The following is a 17731-nucleotide window of genomic DNA, read 5'->3' on the forward strand; positions in this document are numbered from 1 at the left end:
GTCATCAAGTGCATAGTATTTGCTGCTCTCACGCGCTCATACATCACCTGATTGGCAAGGAGTCAGTCTGTCCTTGTCATCCCTCCTTTTTATCTCCAACTATTTTTGGAGAGAACTACCTGCTCTGTCAGATTCAAGCAAGGTAAGCACTCAAAAACAAAGTGAATGGTAGCCATCTTTCTCCATGCTCGCACTGGGGATTTTCCAACTTGGACCACCATGGCATAGTCCCAACCCATTCACTGAACGATTACCTGCCTTAATTTACCTAACATCTTTTGTACAGGAGGCCGGTGTGTCCCGGAGTCCAAGGCTAGATCGAGCCGGTGGAACCTGCAGCCTCTCTGGCGCCTGTTCCCTGACGTATTGCCTTTTGGGGGGGTTGACTGAACAGACCGTTGGCTCCGCCAAACCCGCCATTGAGAATTTGCGATTTCACCAGAGGGCACCGTTCTTCCTGTTCATCACCACCACCTTTCGTTAATCCGGGAAAGAACCACCACACTCGTTTATTTTTGCTTCTATGAAAGACCAGCTCTCCAAGCTTGTTGAGCTCTGTGGATCAAAGATAGCACCAATCACTCAGCTTGTCAGCCTAGAGCCTTGTTTTCTTGGGGAATCCTCGGTCTGATTGTCGAACACCTCTAGCAGTCGTCAGCTAGGGAGATCACTTCGTATTGACAGATTTGATCTGTACTCCCACACGTTTTTCTATAGCTATTCACAGAATTTTGTTGATCCGCGCTGCTCATCTTTTCTACAAGAGAGTCGTTTAGAATTCCTTTCTACGAAGACTATCTGCTTAAGCACAACTAGCGATACGGTTAACAGTGCACTGGATTCGTTTCCCACACTACCCTTTTTCCAACTTCAACAGCGCTGGCTCTCCAGCGCACCGAGGAAATTCGGCAGGCGAAGCTCTTCTCGACAACGCCCAATAGGGCATGGACAATCCTAATCAACATAGAAGGCAGAATGACCCGCCTACCTATCGCGCTCCTGTGCAAAAGTATCAAGTTCCAAGCTCTGTAGGCGGTCCCTCTGAGCGCTTTCGATCTGCACCCCTTGCGTCTGCTTCAACACCAAGAGGTCTGGGGGGTGCGCCAACGTACAGTACATATTACCAAGAGCCCTCGGCCGCTTTTTCAACGCCAGCAAATATGCCGACGACGGCTTTAGCGTACGGGTCGGAATACGGCGCCGATTCAAGACCACAAACTCAAAGTTTCGGGGGCTACAACGCTGGTATGATGATGTACAACGTGCCTCAACCGAGCACACAAACTCCAGTTTACGATGCCCAACAGTTTGGGCAACGGCAGCAGGCGGCAATGCATATGATGGCACCGGATGTCACCTCAGCATATTTTAATCCTGAAGCAGGGAGTGCAGCAGCAAGTATGCAGCATCCGAGCCAGGCAAGCAGCGCATCGGCCGGAGTATATCAACAGGGCCAGCCCATGAATTACGCCGGCGGCATGCCTTCTACAAATGCCATGCAGCACACGTCTAGAACAGCAGATCCCACTATGGGAGAAGGGCAAGACTATGCTGCGTCTGGTCTTGAAGAGAAGTGGTTAAACTACAAACGACAGCTGGGTTCTGTGTTTCAGGATGTCTCGTCGATCTCTCTTGAAAGGGCCGCTGAAACACTGTTGAATGTCTCCAGCTGGTTGCTTACGCAGGTTGTAGAATTAGGTATGCAGAAGAAGGCTCAACAGTGTGAAACTAGCTTGATGTTTGTACTTACATGCTAAACAGGGCTCAATCAAGACGACGTCAGCCTCCACGCCGAACGACTCAAACTTTGGAACGACTTTAATAACGCGTGGCTCGCTCTCTGTTTCCAACAGAGAGAAATAATGTCTTCCAGCCAGCAACTTTCGAGATCACAGAGAATAATGTCTCAGGAAACAATAAAGAAACTAGGAGACGAGCTCGTTCGCCTCTGCGATGGTATCGAGAGTCATGGCTTAGTAGACTATCAGTATGGCGTGTCGGAGGATCAAATCGTGGCCAGTATGTTATTAGACCTCTTTCTTTTTTTTTTTCCTTTGGCAGGACACTAACCAAATTCTAGTTCTGGTAGAGTGCCTTGACCTCTACGACTCTCCCGAATCGAACGCCAATACAAGCGGAGTATCGCGCTGATCCGCCTATATCTTTATATCTCGACGTTAAATAAGCAAACGAGGCATGTTGGCCACATGTCAGAAAGAAGGAAAGACGGCTGGATTTTTCATCTCTTTCTCTTTTTCTCTCTCTCTCACACACTCTCTTTCTCTCCTTATTTCCTTTGTTTACTTTGCTTGTACCCTTGCATTTCTAGCGGCTTGGGAAATGTACATTAACGATGGGAAACTTTCACACGGCTTCTACAATAGCGCAGATATGGACATGGTTGGATCGAAAGGAAGGTTAACATAGAAAGAGGTTTCTTCATAATTGGGTATCATGGGATTTGGACGGATGGAAATTGGGATTCTCTTTTCTTAGGGGGCGATGCATCTGCTTTGGGTCGGATCTGAATGGTGTTAGAGCGTTAAGGGAGACAGCCAGTGTCACAGCGTACCAAGCGGTGCGTCTCTGTATGCTCTATTGGCTGCCTCTTCATGAGCTGGGAACATGAGGGGGGCCGGTGGCAAACATGTCCCGTACGCAAACACGCAATTATTCATGGACACACTCAAACCCACAGCATGCCATGCCACTATTTGAATGCTGCTTGTGTGCGGACATGTTCTGAAGGAAATGGGACGATTATTAGACGGTTATTTGGATATACACTATGGGAACGACTACGGGAGCGGGCAAAGCGTGCGAGAGGACCAAAGGATCTGGGTGGGCGGCGTCGAACGGCGGGCTTTCAGACGAGAAATGCGAAATTAGCGAATGCTCTGTTCTTTTTCTTTCTCTCTTATCTTCCCCCACTTCAGCTTGGAAATGACCTGTAGGGATTTTTCAGCCCAAAGGCCTTTTTTCTTTTTGTAATGTATCATTTGGGTTTAGACGTTGGGCTAGAATATGACGGGTTGGAGCCCCCACGGGCTGTATCAACCGGCTGGGAATGGCATGAGAGCTAGCGGCTGCGTAGATGGCAAACAAATGAAAAGTTAGATGGCAAACTTGAATAGATTCATTGGGCACAGCAGCTTGCGAGTGACGAGATACAAGGCCATGTAGCTGCGAGCCTAATGTGACCCTGCAGGGACTTTTTGTGATGCAGCCACCGCTCATCACAGTCCAGTAATCGGCACTTGGCGCCGCCATGGGGGGCAGCCGTCGGGTAGGACGATTCACGATGGCATATGACATCTGGCTTGGATGGTTTTGTCACCCGTGACGCAATGAAAGCACATGCTTGGTCTTGTAACCAGGGGCATTACCGCGGAGCCCATGTCCGAGCCTCAACTATGGCACTCCGGCCACGATACCCGGGAGGTTATTGGAGCGCGTGACAGCCCTCTTACACGCACGAGAGGTTTAATCAACGCAGACCACAAAATTGGCAGAGGGGTCAAGTCAGCACTGGAGAAGCTGAGGCGGCTGGGACTTTGGGGGCCGAATCAAGGGACTGCTTGGCAATACCCAGCCCAGGATGGCTGCTGCTAGCGTTTCATGGGGCAGCGCTGCCTTGTGTAGCTGAAATTATTCACGTCGTGGCTGAGAGTACTCCGTAAGCGGGAGCAAATTGCTTTCTGCTTCCAACTTTGCTGGCTGCCATAGGCTGGGGGGCGTCGGCAATCGTGGACGGACGCATAAACATGATGCTCCTAGCTGCATACGTGGAGACGCTTGGCAAGCAGCAGAAGTGACGACCCCCAACCAATGCTTCGGTGAGGCGAGAAAAAAGAAATAAAATACCACCATCCGTGAGTCACCTGAGATGAGCTGATGTGTGCCAGCGGGCGTATGCTTGTAGAATTCGTGGATGGTAGTACTTCTGATCCATGTAGCCATACTCCCCTACAGGCTATGGCAGCATAAAGCCTTGGCTAGGTTACATGCAGCCACCATCTCGCGTTGGTTGGTTTGCTCTTTGATGATTGAAGCGGCAAAGCTGAGCTAAGATGGTGAATGCCAGGAGGAGGAGTATTTGCATTTGGTCATAGCTGCGGCTAGCGAGCGGCATCCCAAGTTTAGTTCTGGTGAGCTCTTGCTGATAGGAACGTGATGGAGCTCTGGGTCAGAGTCTAGAACGGACCCTGCAATATCTCGGCTGCTTCTCTCAGGTATAGATGGTCCCACTGCCAGCTTGAGTGGTCAAGATGGCACGGCCAAGGTAAGCTTTCGGTGCATTTTCGACGGTGCCGAGATCCAGCCTGTCCCAGGGTGATTTCCGATCTGTCGTAAATTCTGGGCTGGGCCTGCATGTGACGTTGACATGTATGTGCAGGGGTACGATTGGAGCTTGGAGCTTGCGCATTTCGCCTCGCAGAGCCAGCAGTGGGACAAGAATGACGATCCCCCAGATCCCAGATTGAAGTAGCCTAGTTGCCTAGTATGCTGCTGTAGCACGAACAAGATGATGCTGCATGGAGTCGGAGAATGGACATACCAAGGCATTTGGTGTAGACACTACTAGTAATGAATGCAAAGATGGTGAGGGAGAAAAAGACGAGAGAGAGTGAGGAATGCATGCCACTGGTACGGATAGTATGCCAAGTATTGCATCGGGAGGAAGGAGTGACGAGACAGACAGCACATGACGGCACCTGCCTGCCGTGCGCCATCATAGCGATCGGTAGGTACCAAGTACCGCCACGAGCTCGTAGAGCCGCCCAAAAGGCTATAATGAAGTGTTACTCGAAGCAGCCGAGTTTTACTCAATGAGCGGTGCGCATCACCCACCACACCAACCAGATGTTTGCAAGTGCGCGTATCATATCTGTAATTGAAAGAAGACGACGCCACGCTGAATTACTCGTTTTTTTTTTTTAATAAGAAAACATCAAGGGAGAATGCAGAAATTAGATCTCTATCAATAAAGAGCAAGTAGAAATGCAGCGGCGATTAAAACTATTAACAAAATGACATGTCATAATTGACATCTGTTAGAAGCCACATAATCGTGAAAAGGAAGCCATCATTTCAACAAATTCCGTAGCCATATGATCTTTACAAAGAATTAGAATCATTCGCTTTGGCTGAAGAGGAAGAAATCAAGAACGAAAGAGGTGGGAGAAAGCTGAATGAAAGCCGGAAGCATGCTTCATTGACATGTCAATGTTATTTATGACAGACAACCCGCAATTTGACTTGCGCCACAACTCAGTTCTCATTTCTTGAGATAGTAGCACACCAAGCCTCAAGAATCAATGGCCGCTGCAAATTTTATCAAAATGCTTATTCACCGGACGTCTCACATGTTCTTTGATGGGCGTCCTGCCATTTTCGGCCCATTCCACCACGATCAAATATCATTCGAAATAGCCGACTAAGAATTTGTGGGAAGCTTTTGTGGCTTCTCATTGACCTCCAAAGAACATCTTCGGCTCCGCCCGAATGCTGCCAAAAACACCAGCATGAACATAGTTGTCGTATGTATTATGTTGAGTCAGCCCTGTCCACCAAAGAGTGCATTGGAAATTGGCCTTGGTCAAGATCAAGTGTTCTATAAAACTCTTCCTAACAAGGCAGAAGTACTTTCTGGTCAGCAAATCCCAACACCATCAACACTCTTTCTTCTGGTGCTGGTACTATCTGTACCCAAACAGGCAAGACATGGTTGATCCATTCCAGATGGATGCACAATGTGTATTGGAGCAAACTCACCCATCCCTAGTCCCCAGTCTTGATTTCGTCTCGTCAGAGTACCAACTCTTTCGACTCAGCGGGACATCCTAATGCCTTACCGAGCATAGGGCGACTCAAGACGATCTCAAGGCTAAATCGTAATCGGTACCAGCATCGTTGGATTGCGCTGACGCATCCTCGATTTGTTGCAATGATTCAAGTCCGTCACCATGGTTAAATTTGAAACTTGAATGTAGATATTCATTATCATAACTGCTATATTTCCATTATCCACAAATCGCTTTCCTGGCGGTGTCTACCCGAGACCAACGCTGCCTTTTACCCCCTTTCAACAAACATTTAAAATTGATCTGTTATCAATGTGTTAGCTTTTTGCTGCTCTCCATCAACCACGCAAAAAAGGGGTCTAAAACAGGCAGAAAGTCCCTTCAAGAACTAGAGAGACAAAGGAAAAAGAAAAAAAAGGGGAAAGAAGAAGAACCAAGGGGACTCCCAATGAAATACGCACCCAGAGTCATGCTCATGCTGACATCCGTATTCTCCACCATCTTTGTAAACTCCTCAAAGCTGATCTTGCCGTCCTTGTCCAGGTCCGCCTCCATTATCGTCTTGTCGACAATCTGCTGCAGCTGCTGGTCCTTCAGGTTGCTGCCAACCATCATCTTGAGCACGATGAAGAGCTCGCCGTTGCTAATGTAGCCGTCGCGGTCAATGTCGTAGACCTTGAAGGCGAACTGTAGCTTCTGCTCCTTATTGCCCTTGCTGCTGAAGGCGCTCAAGCCGGAGACGAACTCCTGGAAGTCGACATCACCGCCACCGTCCTCGTCAAAGATGGCAATCATGCTAATCGTATTTTCGAGTTAGCCGCTGATCTATTCATTTATTCATACACCAATAAAGGGGGAGGGAGCGGTGTATAAGGTCGCCGTGGGGGGAGGATGAGGTAAGATCGAACGAACCGTGTCGCAAGAGGGTTGGAAGAGATTTGAGGAAGGCTGAGAAATTCGTCGCGCTCGATTGTGCCAGAGTTGTCCTGCAGCAGAATAGTCAGCCAGTGTGCCAATCATCGTGTCGCATCTCGTATCGTCTTGTTGAACCGCGGCGCAACCAAAGTGTAAAGCAGTTCAGCCCAAGCGTTTGGTCTGGCTTGGTTTGGGTTCCCCTTTCTTTTCAATCGTACCTTGTCGAGTTTCATGAACCGTTTCCTTAACCGGTCGACTTCCTCTCTGTCAACTATGCGATCCAGGGTCAGCCAAACTAGATTCCAGAAGCGTGTCAACCAAAAGGAGGCGAGAGCCTACAGTTGGACCCTTGGACAATGTTGTCCAGCACAGTACTGGTGGTGTTGCCCATCTTGCTAGACAGGACAGCGCAGCTGCTTGTGCGCTAAAGAATGTCTCGTGTGGCTAAAGATACAGTGATGGCAGTCCAAGGAGAGACACGCTGATGCGGTAGGAGGCCGTTCTGTGCGGCGGTCGTGTATGCAACGGGTGGCGGTTGTAAGATGTCGTTGTATGTACGGGAGTGTCTAAGTAAGGCGCCGGATTGGATTTGTAGGCGTTGTATTGGACAGTCGAGGCGACTCCTAGAGGGGTAGCTGGTCATGTGCACGGACCATCTCTGCTCTGATTTGTAGTGTCAAGAGACTGCTGAACAGCCTGGAGCGATAAGCAGTTCCATTCAATGTAATTCAGCCTTGTGGGATGAGAAAACCGGCATCAGGCTGGACTTGTAATTGAATCGGTTGCGCATGCAGAGGCTGCAGAAGTTGGCGCATCTTTGGAAATACTGAAAGATTGACTGAGGGGACTTATGGATGATTATGTCATTTTTACCAGATAGAGTTGAAACCTAAGATATGCGCGCTTGGGATGCTGCCGCTCAAGGTGCGAATGTGGCTGAAAAAGCTATCAATCATGGCTGTGCAGCTTATCACGTCTCTCCTTTCTTGCAAGCGAGGCGGTGACGGAACTCTGGCGAGCGCTAAAAATGCCTTCTGTTGGTACGTACTGAGGATCTTCTTCTCTGTAGCCTAGGCCGCTGGCTTGAGAAAGAGCCAGAAAACAAAAAAGAAAAAAGCCACTATGCCAGCTTTCGGCTCATTTCCGGCCTGGGCGCGTTTGGGCAGCTGTGGCCGCTGCTTAGCCAACCAGAGGCGCGCGCCCACAGCACTCGCCCAAGTACCTCGCCAGCCTCTGTGCGGTGCTGTTTTCAGCGCGTGGGCCTGCTGCGACTTCAGGGGATGAGGGAGGCAAAAGGAGGGGGTGGCCCGAGCGCCTCCATGTACCGGCGCCCGCCAAACTCTACGGCGCGGTGACTTGCCAGCGGGCCACGGCGGCCATCAAACAGCCGCAATTTTCCAGGCTCTGCACCAGTGAAAAATCTTCGCGCGGCAAAACAAATCCCAACGTCACCTCATCGAACGCGAGCATTGAGCCATCAAAAAAGCGAAACCACAGCGCCTATTTCATCAAAAAAATATCATAAGGCGACTTCGGACGTCTTGATTTATGACTTGATCTCTTTTTTTCGCGGATTTTCCGCTGGCTTTCTGCCGTCCTTCACCACCCTGGCAACATGTCATCCCGCAAAGTCCGAGTCAAGAAGTTGACTATCAAAACCGCTCTCCCTGTGCTCAGAGAGGATCAGATCGATGCTACAGAGTATGAATCACTGCTTACCGAGTCGCAAATCGCGACCGGAGTCGACCAGACCGAGGAAAATGTGAGTCCATCACCACCCTCATGCCACGCCACCGCAACTTCTGATATCACGTGTCCGGTCACGTGGCTTCTCTCCCTACCTGCTCCCTACATTACCTTGCTCGCGATATATGCGTATACAGAGTGCAGCAACAGATATATGATGATGGCATAAGCCATTCTCATATATCCCACTCGTGTATTCAGAACTTCCTCTCTATTTTTGCCATTTTTCCTTTTCTCTTTCACTTCACTTTCATTTTTTGTTTCCATTTTCTCCTCTTCATCATCATCATCTTTATCTTTTCTTTTTTTTATTCTTTTTTTCTGTCTTATCTTTTTCCTCTTTTTCTTTCCTTTTCTTCTTTCTTTCTTACTAACCTTTTCTCTTCTTTTTTTCTGTGTAGGAATACCATCTTCAGTCCATTCTAAAAGAGGCGGGAACAAGCAATGATCAAGAAATCCCCGTTCCGCCTCCCAAAGAGAGTGACATCAGCTATGATGCCCTCTATCCCGCAATTTTTCACAAACCCTCCTCTTATATCCGATTTTCTCAGACAGTGGAGGAATGTATTAGTTGTCAATATGACATGACAACCGAAGACGATGAATTTCTCAAATCTTATAATAGTAATCCGCCCGCCGGCGCCGGGGCTCTCAGCGAGGATGACTTTGAACGCATCATGGAAGTGTTCGAGGACACCGCAACTGAGCAGACCCCATTCGCAGCCGTTGACAACACTGTTGTCGGCTACGACATGATGGTTCCCGGACTCAATCAGCTTGGCTCTACAACCATATTGCTGCACGCCAAGCAGATATACGAGTACTGGAAATCCAAGCGACAGGAGGAAGGAAATAAACCACTGCACGCAACCATCAAATTTGAGACGCATCAGGAGACTGATGATACTGACCCATACGTCTGCTTCAGACGGCGGGAGGTCAGACAAACAAGGAAAACAAGGTCCAGAGATACCAAGATCGCCGAGACACTTAAGCGTTTCCGTCGCGAGCTCGAGGATGGCCGTCACCTGGTACTGATGGCATACGAGCGAGAGATGATGAAACGAGATTTGTTGCAAGTGGATCGGGCTATTTTCGAGGAAAGAGCTCGATTGAAGCAAATCAAGACAAAGATGGGCATCAAGGGCGATGACGAAGACCTCGTAAACCAAAAGGTATGTTGCAAATCAAGGCCAGCTTGGCTCTCTACACGTATAATGCCACTTGACACTAACATGACCCAGCCGTCTCAGAAGCGCAAGCCTGCAGAAGCCGCGGGAGCTCAGCGACCAGCCACTCAAGTGCGGGTACCGGTGCGGCCAGATGGGCGTTCGCACGAGCAAGACCTTGTGTTGCTTTCCGACCAGCTCGCCGAGAAGGAGAACGAGCTTCGTAATGAGATTGAAACCAAGGTGCAGAACCACCGAAGGTGGAACCAGAATCATATCGATCTCACTCGAGATCCGCTATCGCCGGTAAAAGAACTGGGCATGGAGCTCAAGTTCAGACCGGCAAAGACCCAATATTTAATGACGCCGCCGGCGTCAAATTCTGCAGAATCAATGGACATTGACGACGCACCTGAGCCAATGCAATTGGACAAACCGGAACTTCCCGTCTTCCAATTCCGCGGCGCAGACTTTGGCGAGACGCCGCAAAACAGCCAGCCCGCGTTTAGACGTCGCATTGGCCGACTGCAACGGCTCTGGATCGATCGGAGGGGTCTCTCAACACCCGCACGGACAGATACGTACGAGTACTCTGACCGGTGGAAATACGACTCTGACGACGAAGATGACGAGCCGCTTGTCTATGAGGTTGACCCCTTTGACACGCGAGCGCTCAAGTTCAGAGCCACAATCCCACTCAGCCCATACATCTTCCGAGGAAGGCCAACGGTCCCTCCAGAGGCGGTTAATGGCGCAGCGAATGGAAATAGGGTGTTACCACCACCACCACAAGCGCAGCCACAGCCGCCGCCGCCGCCGCAACCTGCAGTTCAGCAAGCGCAGGCGGCGTCATAAAGAAGAACCCTCTCTCTCTCTCCCCCGACGAATCTAGTACTGCATCCTTGTATGAGTATGGAGGTGTATATAATTCGTTTTTTGCTTTCTTTTTTTCTCCAATCACGCTGGTATTGAAGGGTTCTCAGGAACGGACAGGACGGGGGGGAAGGTCGGGAGGAGGCAGGATCTTTTGCTGTAGATGAAAAAAAAGGCCACCGATGTATAGTACAGTAGCCTTGGTCAGGGCATTGCGAGGAGTTGGGAGTTGGGGTCGGTTCTTTAGGATTAGAAAGAGAAGAGGCCCTGCAACGGGAACAAATAAAAAAAAGATACAACCTAGATCCTCAACTGGCTCTTGACCAGGAAACAGAACTTTTTTTTTTTCTTCGACTCGGCCGCATGCAATTCGCGTGATGAGCTGTATCCGACTCGATGGTAGACAGTCCAGGCATTGCCGACAGTCCGATTTGTGCTTGTGAGAGCTCTTTTCTTCTTCTCGTAGGGCGGGTGGTGTCGTGACGCAGGCCGGTCTCACCTCACCTCATTGCGACCAGGGCGGATGACGTGAGGGGAAGGCCGGCCTGCGCAACGTGGACTCGCCGGCCGTGATCGAGGTTCGCCATGGGCGTCGACGATGAAGAAGCTTGTAGAGAGGCTGATCATCACTTTCGCCAGCTGAAGGAGCAGCTAGAGGCTCTGTCTTTCTTCTTTCTCGGCTGGATATTTTTTCCTCTGCGGCCAAGGCTGGTGTTAGCAGGCGCCGAAATAGATGGCAGCAGAGAAGAGAAGATAGGTTCAAAGGGGCGGGTTTTCCCTTGCAAGAAGGACATAGAACATACCGTTGAGAAAACTATTGTCTCACAGACTCAGTCCATCATGAAGGACTAAGAGACAGAAGAAGTTTCTTCCTCTTGTGCTGCAATATTTTTTTTTTCCCTGCTGGTGTCCCAGCTAGACTTGCTAGAAAGGAAAAAAAGTCGAGGGGAAAGAAAGCGAGTGGTCGAAGTGGACCGCGGGAACGGGCTGGAAGTGGATTATTTTGGGGAGAAGGGTGGGAGGATTTGCGGCCACACAGCAGAGACCGGCAGCAGAAGCACACACTTTCGCAAATCAAGGGACCTTGGGAAGTGAATGGCAGCAAAGCTTGCCTGGGCAAAATGTACATGGGCAGCGAGTACCTGCCTGGAGGGATGCGCGGCCAGAGAGTACTTGCGGCATTTGTACAGGGCCGGCGAAGCGGGGCCAAGGTGGTGTCTGTTAGTGCGAGCCTTTGGCTGGTGACAAGAGGGCGCTAGAGGGCCATTTGCCGAACAGGGCGCTGTGGAAAGGTCAGTATAGAGGACTTGCACTGAGCCTGTGTTCTTGTTCTCGAGATGTTCGCCCATAACCGAACATGCGCGCAAAAAGCAATGGGGATTCCGGAGTCGTAAGACATCAGCCGCAGGCCGAGCATCTTGAAAGGAACGAAGGAGGTGCTACCTTGAAACAGCAGGTAGATTAGCAGTCAGAAACGGGGGAAGCAGTCTCTTACATAAGTCAGCACGGCGCCTTTTGCCGAGACGTGATATCCAATGCGACTCTATACGGGGAGCTCGCAATTCACCCGCGGGCTTTGCTGCGGCGGAAGAATCGGCTGTAGCACGTACATTAGCGCAAAGCATGAACTGAGCCGGGAGGAAAAAGGACGAGGCATCATGTAGGAACACGGTACAGTACGAGGTTTGCTAACCCAGGTGGTATTGAGTGCATGCATTGCAAGATGACAAAAATTGGGGAGAGACGATGGGTGGTAAAGTATGGCAGGTACGTACTATTTCCGCCAAACCGCAGTGGCAGGTTGAAAGCCCATGACGAGCGCCCCGCTAATTTCTGCTTCTGGCAGAGAACCCCTCTATTTTTTTGAACGTCAAAACTTTGGGTTGAATCAACATCACATTCAATGTGAATTAACAAGTTGCCTTGATCTGGTATGTATCTCGTTTAAACCGAAACTGTTACCCTCTATCTTCTCTAATTAAAAAGACCTGTGCTAATATAATTATACCCTTTAGAGAAAGAAATAGACAAAGATAGAAACAACGATTCTCTCTCGTGAACGATCGCAACTCCAGACATCAAAAGCGCAGGAAACATATATCCGCCAGCCCTGGCGCAAGAACAAACTCCCAGATAGACAAGACTTCAACTTCACTCATTCTGCCTTTATAAAATTATACTGCACCCGCAACCTCATTCACCATGGCCGCTGCCGCCGTATCCTCGCCGCTTCCTCCTCCTCAACCCACCACCACAACCACATCCATCACATCTCCCACATCAACATCAATACCAGCACCTCCAATGCCCTCCAAAAAATCCTCCTGGATCGCCCTCGGCTGCGAAGGCTCCGCTAACAAGCTCGGCATCGGCCTCATCCGCCACACCCCAACCTCCGCCACCATCCTCTCCAACCTGCGACACACATTCATCTCCCCGCCCGGCACGGGCTTCCTCCCCAAAGACACGGCCCTGCACCACCGCACCGAGTTCGTCGCCCTCGCCCGCCGCGCCATCGCCGAGGCTGGCATCTCCCCCCGCCGACGTCGACTGCATCTGCTTCACCCAAGGGCCCGGCATGGGCGCCCCTCTCACCAGCGTAGCTATCGGCGCGCGAACCCTGGCTCTACTCTGGGATAGACCTCTTGTGGGCGTCAACCACTGTGTCGGCCACATCGAAATGGGCCGCGAGGTCACCGGCGCCGACAACCCCGTCGTGCTGTACGTCAGCGGCGGCAACTCCCAGGTGATTGCCTACGCCGAGAAGCGCTACCGCATCTTTGGCGAGACGCTCGACATCGCCGTCGGCAACTGCCTCGACCGCTTCGCCCGCGTGCTCAACATCAGCAACGACCCCGCGCCGGGCTACAACATCGAGCAGCTGGCCAAGAAGGGCAAGCAGCTGCTCGAGCTGCCCTACATCGTCAAGGGCATGGACTGCTCCTTTTCCGGCATCCTCACCAGCGCAGAGGCCCTGGCCGCGCAGCTGCTGGAGCGCGGGCCCGACGGCGCGGGCTTCACCGTCGAGGATCTCTGCTTCTCCCTGCAGGAGACAATCTTTGCCATGCTGGTGGAGATTACGGAGCGGGCCATGGCACACGTGGGCAGTAGCCAGGTCCTTATTGTCGGCGGCGTGGGCTGCAACGAGCGATTGCAGGACATGATTGCGAGCATGGCTCAGGAGCGAGGCGGCAGTGTCTTTGCCATGGATGAGAGGTTCTGTATCGACAATGGCATCATGATTGCGCATGCTGGCTTATTGGCCTATAGAACGGGGTTCCGGACGCCGCTTGACGAGAGCGTGTGTACGCAGAGGTTTAGAACAGATGATGTATATGTCGAATGGAGGGATTAAGGCCTGTTAGAAATACACAAAAAAGCTGATAGAAAGAAGTGAAATTATGCGTACATCGTGTTTAATATTCCGTCCATCTTGCCCATCTTTCTATCTTGTTGGTTCATAGCGAACCCCTTATAGATCTCTACTACTTCCACTACCTAGCTAGCTCAGCTACAGTAGCTTGCCGTTTAATATGGCATAGCTCAGGCATAACTATATAGCCCATAGCTTTTCCCATTGCATCCAACCATTCCATGTAAATAAACTCATATCGTATCAAAAGGGAAACCCCTCCCTATATCAAAATATTGTAATAAAATAAAAGGGGATACAGGGGGAAGCGAAAAAGAAAAAGCAAACACATATTAACTCTCTTAAACCATAAAAAGCAACCTTCTTTCCTCATACTCTGGCGTTGCCAATAATACTCCTTTGGCGAGCTGGCTTTAACCTTCATCCGCTGAAGTGGGCTTATAAATAATTGTAGTGACATACTAAATGACGAAATTAGTAAATGCACGATAAGTCATCCTTTTCGCTTCACCAACCTTGTTGTGATATCTAATAGTCGCTGAAACGGCCAAGACATTGTTCTTAATGCTGCTCGTAGCAAGATGATTCAAAACAGTATGATTCGGCATGTTCAAGACGCTGTTGTCGTCCTTCATCAGGGTGGCAGCGTTGAGGATGGGTTTGCCCAAGAAACCAGGCAAGCTGGGAGGCGTAGCCATCTTCTCAATGGCACCCTCGGCATTGCGATAGGCTGGTGACTCCTCGGCCTGGTCGAAATCGAGCAGGTATGGTGGAATTTGGCTATTGTAGGCTTCTTGTGGCGAAATAAGCCTGTGCTTGGCAACTTTGGGCTCCTCTGTAGCCTGAGCTTCATTTTGAGCCAATTCCTTCTCTTTTCCAGCCTCAACAGCTTCTCCAGGCTCGCCTTGTTTCGTTGCCAATGGGTCCTCGGACCTCACTTCGATATAGTTTACCAGGTTATTTCCGAAATCGACCGTCGTGGGAAGAGCAGGCGTCGTCTGCATAATTCCATCCACCAAGAAGCGGATGTGATGCGTACCGGGCAGGATATAAATGGTGGCGGCAAAGACACCGGGTTGACCCTCGCTATCCCGCCATGATAAATGTGTTAGCACAAGCCAAAAAGTCAAAAATGATCAGCGGGTGAGCAGAGCGGGCGCAAATGGCTTCAGGCACGTGCTAGGCACAGAAGCCTCCCGAAGGCAGCCAGATGCGCCTAGCTTACTGGTCCAATTGGTTTGTGACCAGTGTCAACTTACACAGGAAGCAGCCGGTGTTTTTTGTTCCATTGGAAAATTGTACCAGTCACATATACTTTTTCACCTCCACTGTTCCAGACAATCTTGGTGGGAACTACTCGCCCGGTCTTGTCCACGCGTAGCTCCTCGCCCTCGTCGTCTTCAACCGTGCCGTTGCTGAGCCCGGAGTTCTTTCTTGTTAACCCATCGGATGTCTCGCCCAGCTCGAGATCGGTAAGGTTCTCATCTGGGCCAGCAATGGGCGATCCAGGTCGATGTATCTCCTCCTCGATAGGAAGCGGCAGGCGGGGCGGGCGCGACATGTACATGTCTGTAAGGCTATTGTTGGAGAAGAGCTGCGCGTCGAGATACGGCGGCACGGCGGGGATATGAGGGCGCGCCACGGACCCGTCGATGGGAACAGCGACGGGCTTGGAAGGTTCGTCGCGGATAATTGGCCGCGGCGAGGATGGCTTGGGGCTGCCCGCGGCAACGGCTGCAGTAACGGCGGCAGCGGCGTTGGCGACGGAGGAGACGGTGCTGCTATGCGGCGAGCCGCTGAGGGAAGACACGGCAGTGGCGGGCACGCTCTTGGTCTTGGGCACGGAGGCGGCGATGGAGCCCTGGGCCTGGAGCGTGGACGACTCCGGGGCGGCGGCGGCGCGGTGGATGGGGAGGATGTTGCGCGAACCGTCCTTGCGATGGTGATGGCGAGGGGACTCGACGCCTGACTGCGCCTGCGGCGGCGTCGACCCAGGCCCGCCCGCCTTGTTGGACGCCGAATGGTTGTTACCCATGGCTCGGAAGCCCGACCAGGGGTGGCCGCAGGGAGACGGAAGCGAGCCGGGAAGGCGATGAGAAAAAAACAACAATCCCAGACCCAGGCAGGCAGCGAGGATGGGCTGCTAGCGGGAGCAAAGGGGGGTTGCAGAGGCGACCGGTTGGCGGCTTGTCGTTGCACAAGGCGCTCTCGCTCGGAGCTGGCGAGCCAGGGCTGGAGCGGCAGATGGGGGGTGAGGTCTCGCGTGACGATGCTGGGACGAACGTGGTTGGATTGCGGCGTGCTGAGAGGATGAAGTGGCGGTGGGGGTTTGTGCCTTGGGAAGCCGGGAGGAATCTCGATGCGGGTGTGTCGTCGGCCTTGGCTCTGTTCTCGATCTGGAGCTGCGTCTAGAGGAGGATTGCGGATCAGGTGAGAGGCCTGCGATGTGTGTTTGGCTGGTTGGGGGCCGGCGAGATGCGCGAGGATGGAAGTGGTGATGCTAGCGGTTTATGCCTCCTAGCAGCAGTAATATCTCACAAGGCGATTTGCCGACGCCAGATCGAATGTGCCCGGTAGCGCAGAGCGCCAGTCAAGCGTTGATCAGTCAACTAGGTAGTCAACTAGCCAATGGCCAATGGCCAATTCCAGGTCCCCGTCTGAGTGGACTCTGGGAATTAAAGCAAACACTCTAGAAGAATGTCACAAGAGGGGCCTTGACTTCCGGCAATCTGCTCCCTTGCCCGCCAGGCCTTGAGGGCTCCTCTTGTGGACGGCGTCTGCAGGCCTGCTCAGCGCCTACAGCGAAAACGGGATGCTCGTGGGGGACTTGCGCTGCAACTTTCGGGCTTCCGCTGTCGTGTCGTCTCGCCTGAGCCGTGACAGCCCGTGGTCGTGCAGGACAGACGATCGTGGGTTGGAGGAGCTGGCCAGTAGGATTGAGGCCGTTGTTTTTCGGGGTGGGGGAAGATGCAGCTGCAGTCACGCGCGGGGCTTGCGGAGCGATATATAGAGGTACGTACCCGCTTGGAGCACCCTCAAGGCTGTGGCTTGAACTTCGAGTTGAGCTCTTATCTCTCCCGCGCTAGCTTGTACTCTCACATTTCTATCCATGTACTGAGTACTCAAAGCTTACGCCAAAACCAGCGTGTAATGGAGTTTTCTAAACTTAGGCCAGAAGGGCAAGCCACCTGATCTGCGACATTTCGGGCGTGTTTACGATGCTAAATGACTGTACGAAAACGGTCATGAACAGGAACACATCAAGGGACATTTCGAGTGGAGCGTTCCGCACAGCACTTGGCTCTGCCGACTTACAAGTACAACAGCATTGTGGGAGAGGCTTTTTATAGGCATCGTGTTTTTATTCGATAAGAAGTGGTGGGCATTTTTGCTCTTGTGGTAGATATTTGCTTCTCCCTCTCAAGAGCAATAGAAGAAAGGAAAATGTCCAGCCAGCTCTGTTCCTTCGCGAGCCGGTATAGCAACAATGCCTAGTATCAACTTGATCCCACCTTTTTTTCCTCCAGCACGAGCAAATGAAGTAGAGTCCCTAGCATTATGTGTCTGAAAAAAGAAGTGGGTCAAGATTTCTTTGCACCAAAACATGTAGACGTTGCGGTTTGAAGATTAGAGCCTCTTGGCTGTGGTCTGGTAAAAGATTCGAACCCAAGTCAGCTTCAACTGCTTGGAGACTTGGCACCAGCGTCATGATATAGAATGAGACTTACTCTTATTGTCTTCTTGCAAGTCTACGTGGACAAGGAGCAGGCTTTATGCTTGACGCCGGGAAGATGTGCATGAAGCGATGCATAATCACAGTCTTGCCATGTTGGCGTACTTTTATCGAAACT

The 17731-nt window shown here is 51.3% G+C and overlaps 7 protein-coding genes across 7 annotated transcripts; 4 read left to right on the plus strand and 3 right to left on the minus strand.

Moving 5' to 3' along the window:
* Window positions 1-944: 944 nt before the first annotated feature.
* On the plus strand, window positions 945-2151 carry TrAtP1_011086 (uncharacterized protein; the record flags this gene model as incomplete). The annotated part of the gene is made up of 3 exons (XM_014093255.2): window positions 945-1698; window positions 1762-2019; window positions 2081-2151. 3 exons carry the CDS (start codon window positions 945-947, stop codon window positions 2149-2151), a joined length of 1083 nt encoding a protein of 360 aa, XP_013948730.1.
* Window positions 2152-5978: 3827 nt separating this feature from the next.
* Window positions 5979-7579, minus strand: TrAtP1_011087 (uncharacterized protein). The gene is made up of 5 exons (XM_014093256.2): window positions 7059-7579; window positions 6938-6990; window positions 6717-6790; window positions 6266-6600; window positions 5979-6107 (listed from the first exon to the last, which is right to left on the minus strand). The coding sequence occupies exons 1-5, from the start codon at window positions 7108-7110 to the stop codon at window positions 6097-6099; spliced, it is 525 nt and encodes a 174-aa protein (XP_013948731.1). The 5' UTR covers window positions 7111-7579; the 3' UTR covers window positions 5979-6096.
* A 755-nt stretch (window positions 7580-8334) lies between these two features.
* Window positions 8335-10489, plus strand: TrAtP1_011088 (uncharacterized protein; the record flags this gene model as incomplete). Its single annotated transcript, XM_014093257.2, has 3 exons — window positions 8335-8481; window positions 8867-9640; window positions 9710-10489. The coding sequence occupies 3 exons, from the start codon at window positions 8335-8337 to the stop codon at window positions 10487-10489; spliced, it is 1701 nt and encodes a 566-aa protein (XP_013948732.1).
* Window positions 10490-11012: 523 nt separating this feature from the next.
* On the minus strand, window positions 11013-12224 carry TrAtP1_011089 (uncharacterized protein; the record flags this gene model as incomplete). Its single annotated transcript, XM_066114956.1, has 5 exons — window positions 11013-11203; window positions 11311-11321; window positions 11696-11789; window positions 12003-12135; window positions 12201-12224. The coding sequence occupies 5 exons, from the start codon at window positions 12222-12224 to the stop codon at window positions 11013-11015; spliced, it is 453 nt and encodes a 150-aa protein (XP_065971053.1).
* Window positions 12225-12709: 485 nt separating this feature from the next.
* On the plus strand, window positions 12710-13147 carry TrAtP1_011090 (uncharacterized protein; the record flags this gene model as incomplete). Its single annotated transcript, XM_066114957.1, has 1 exon — window positions 12710-13147. One exon carries the CDS (start codon window positions 12710-12712, stop codon window positions 13145-13147), a length of 438 nt encoding a protein of 145 aa, XP_065971054.1.
* Window positions 13148-13187: 40 nt separating this feature from the next.
* Window positions 13188-13862, plus strand: TrAtP1_011091 (uncharacterized protein; the record flags this gene model as incomplete). Its single annotated transcript, XM_014093258.2, has 1 exon — window positions 13188-13862. One exon carries the CDS (start codon window positions 13188-13190, stop codon window positions 13860-13862), a length of 675 nt encoding a protein of 224 aa, XP_013948733.2.
* Window positions 13863-14293: 431 nt separating this feature from the next.
* On the minus strand, window positions 14294-15915 carry TrAtP1_011092 (uncharacterized protein; the record flags this gene model as incomplete). The annotated part of the gene is made up of 3 exons (XM_014093468.1): window positions 14294-14341; window positions 14396-14966; window positions 15140-15915. 3 exons carry the CDS (start codon window positions 15913-15915, stop codon window positions 14294-14296), a joined length of 1395 nt encoding a protein of 464 aa, XP_013948943.1.
* Between the last annotated feature and the right edge of the window lie 1816 nt (window positions 15916-17731).

This window comes from Trichoderma atroviride, chromosome 6 (assembly GCF_020647795.1).
Source record: "Trichoderma atroviride chromosome 6, complete sequence".
Classification (NCBI taxonomy): domain Eukaryota; kingdom Fungi; phylum Ascomycota; class Sordariomycetes; order Hypocreales; family Hypocreaceae; genus Trichoderma; species Trichoderma atroviride.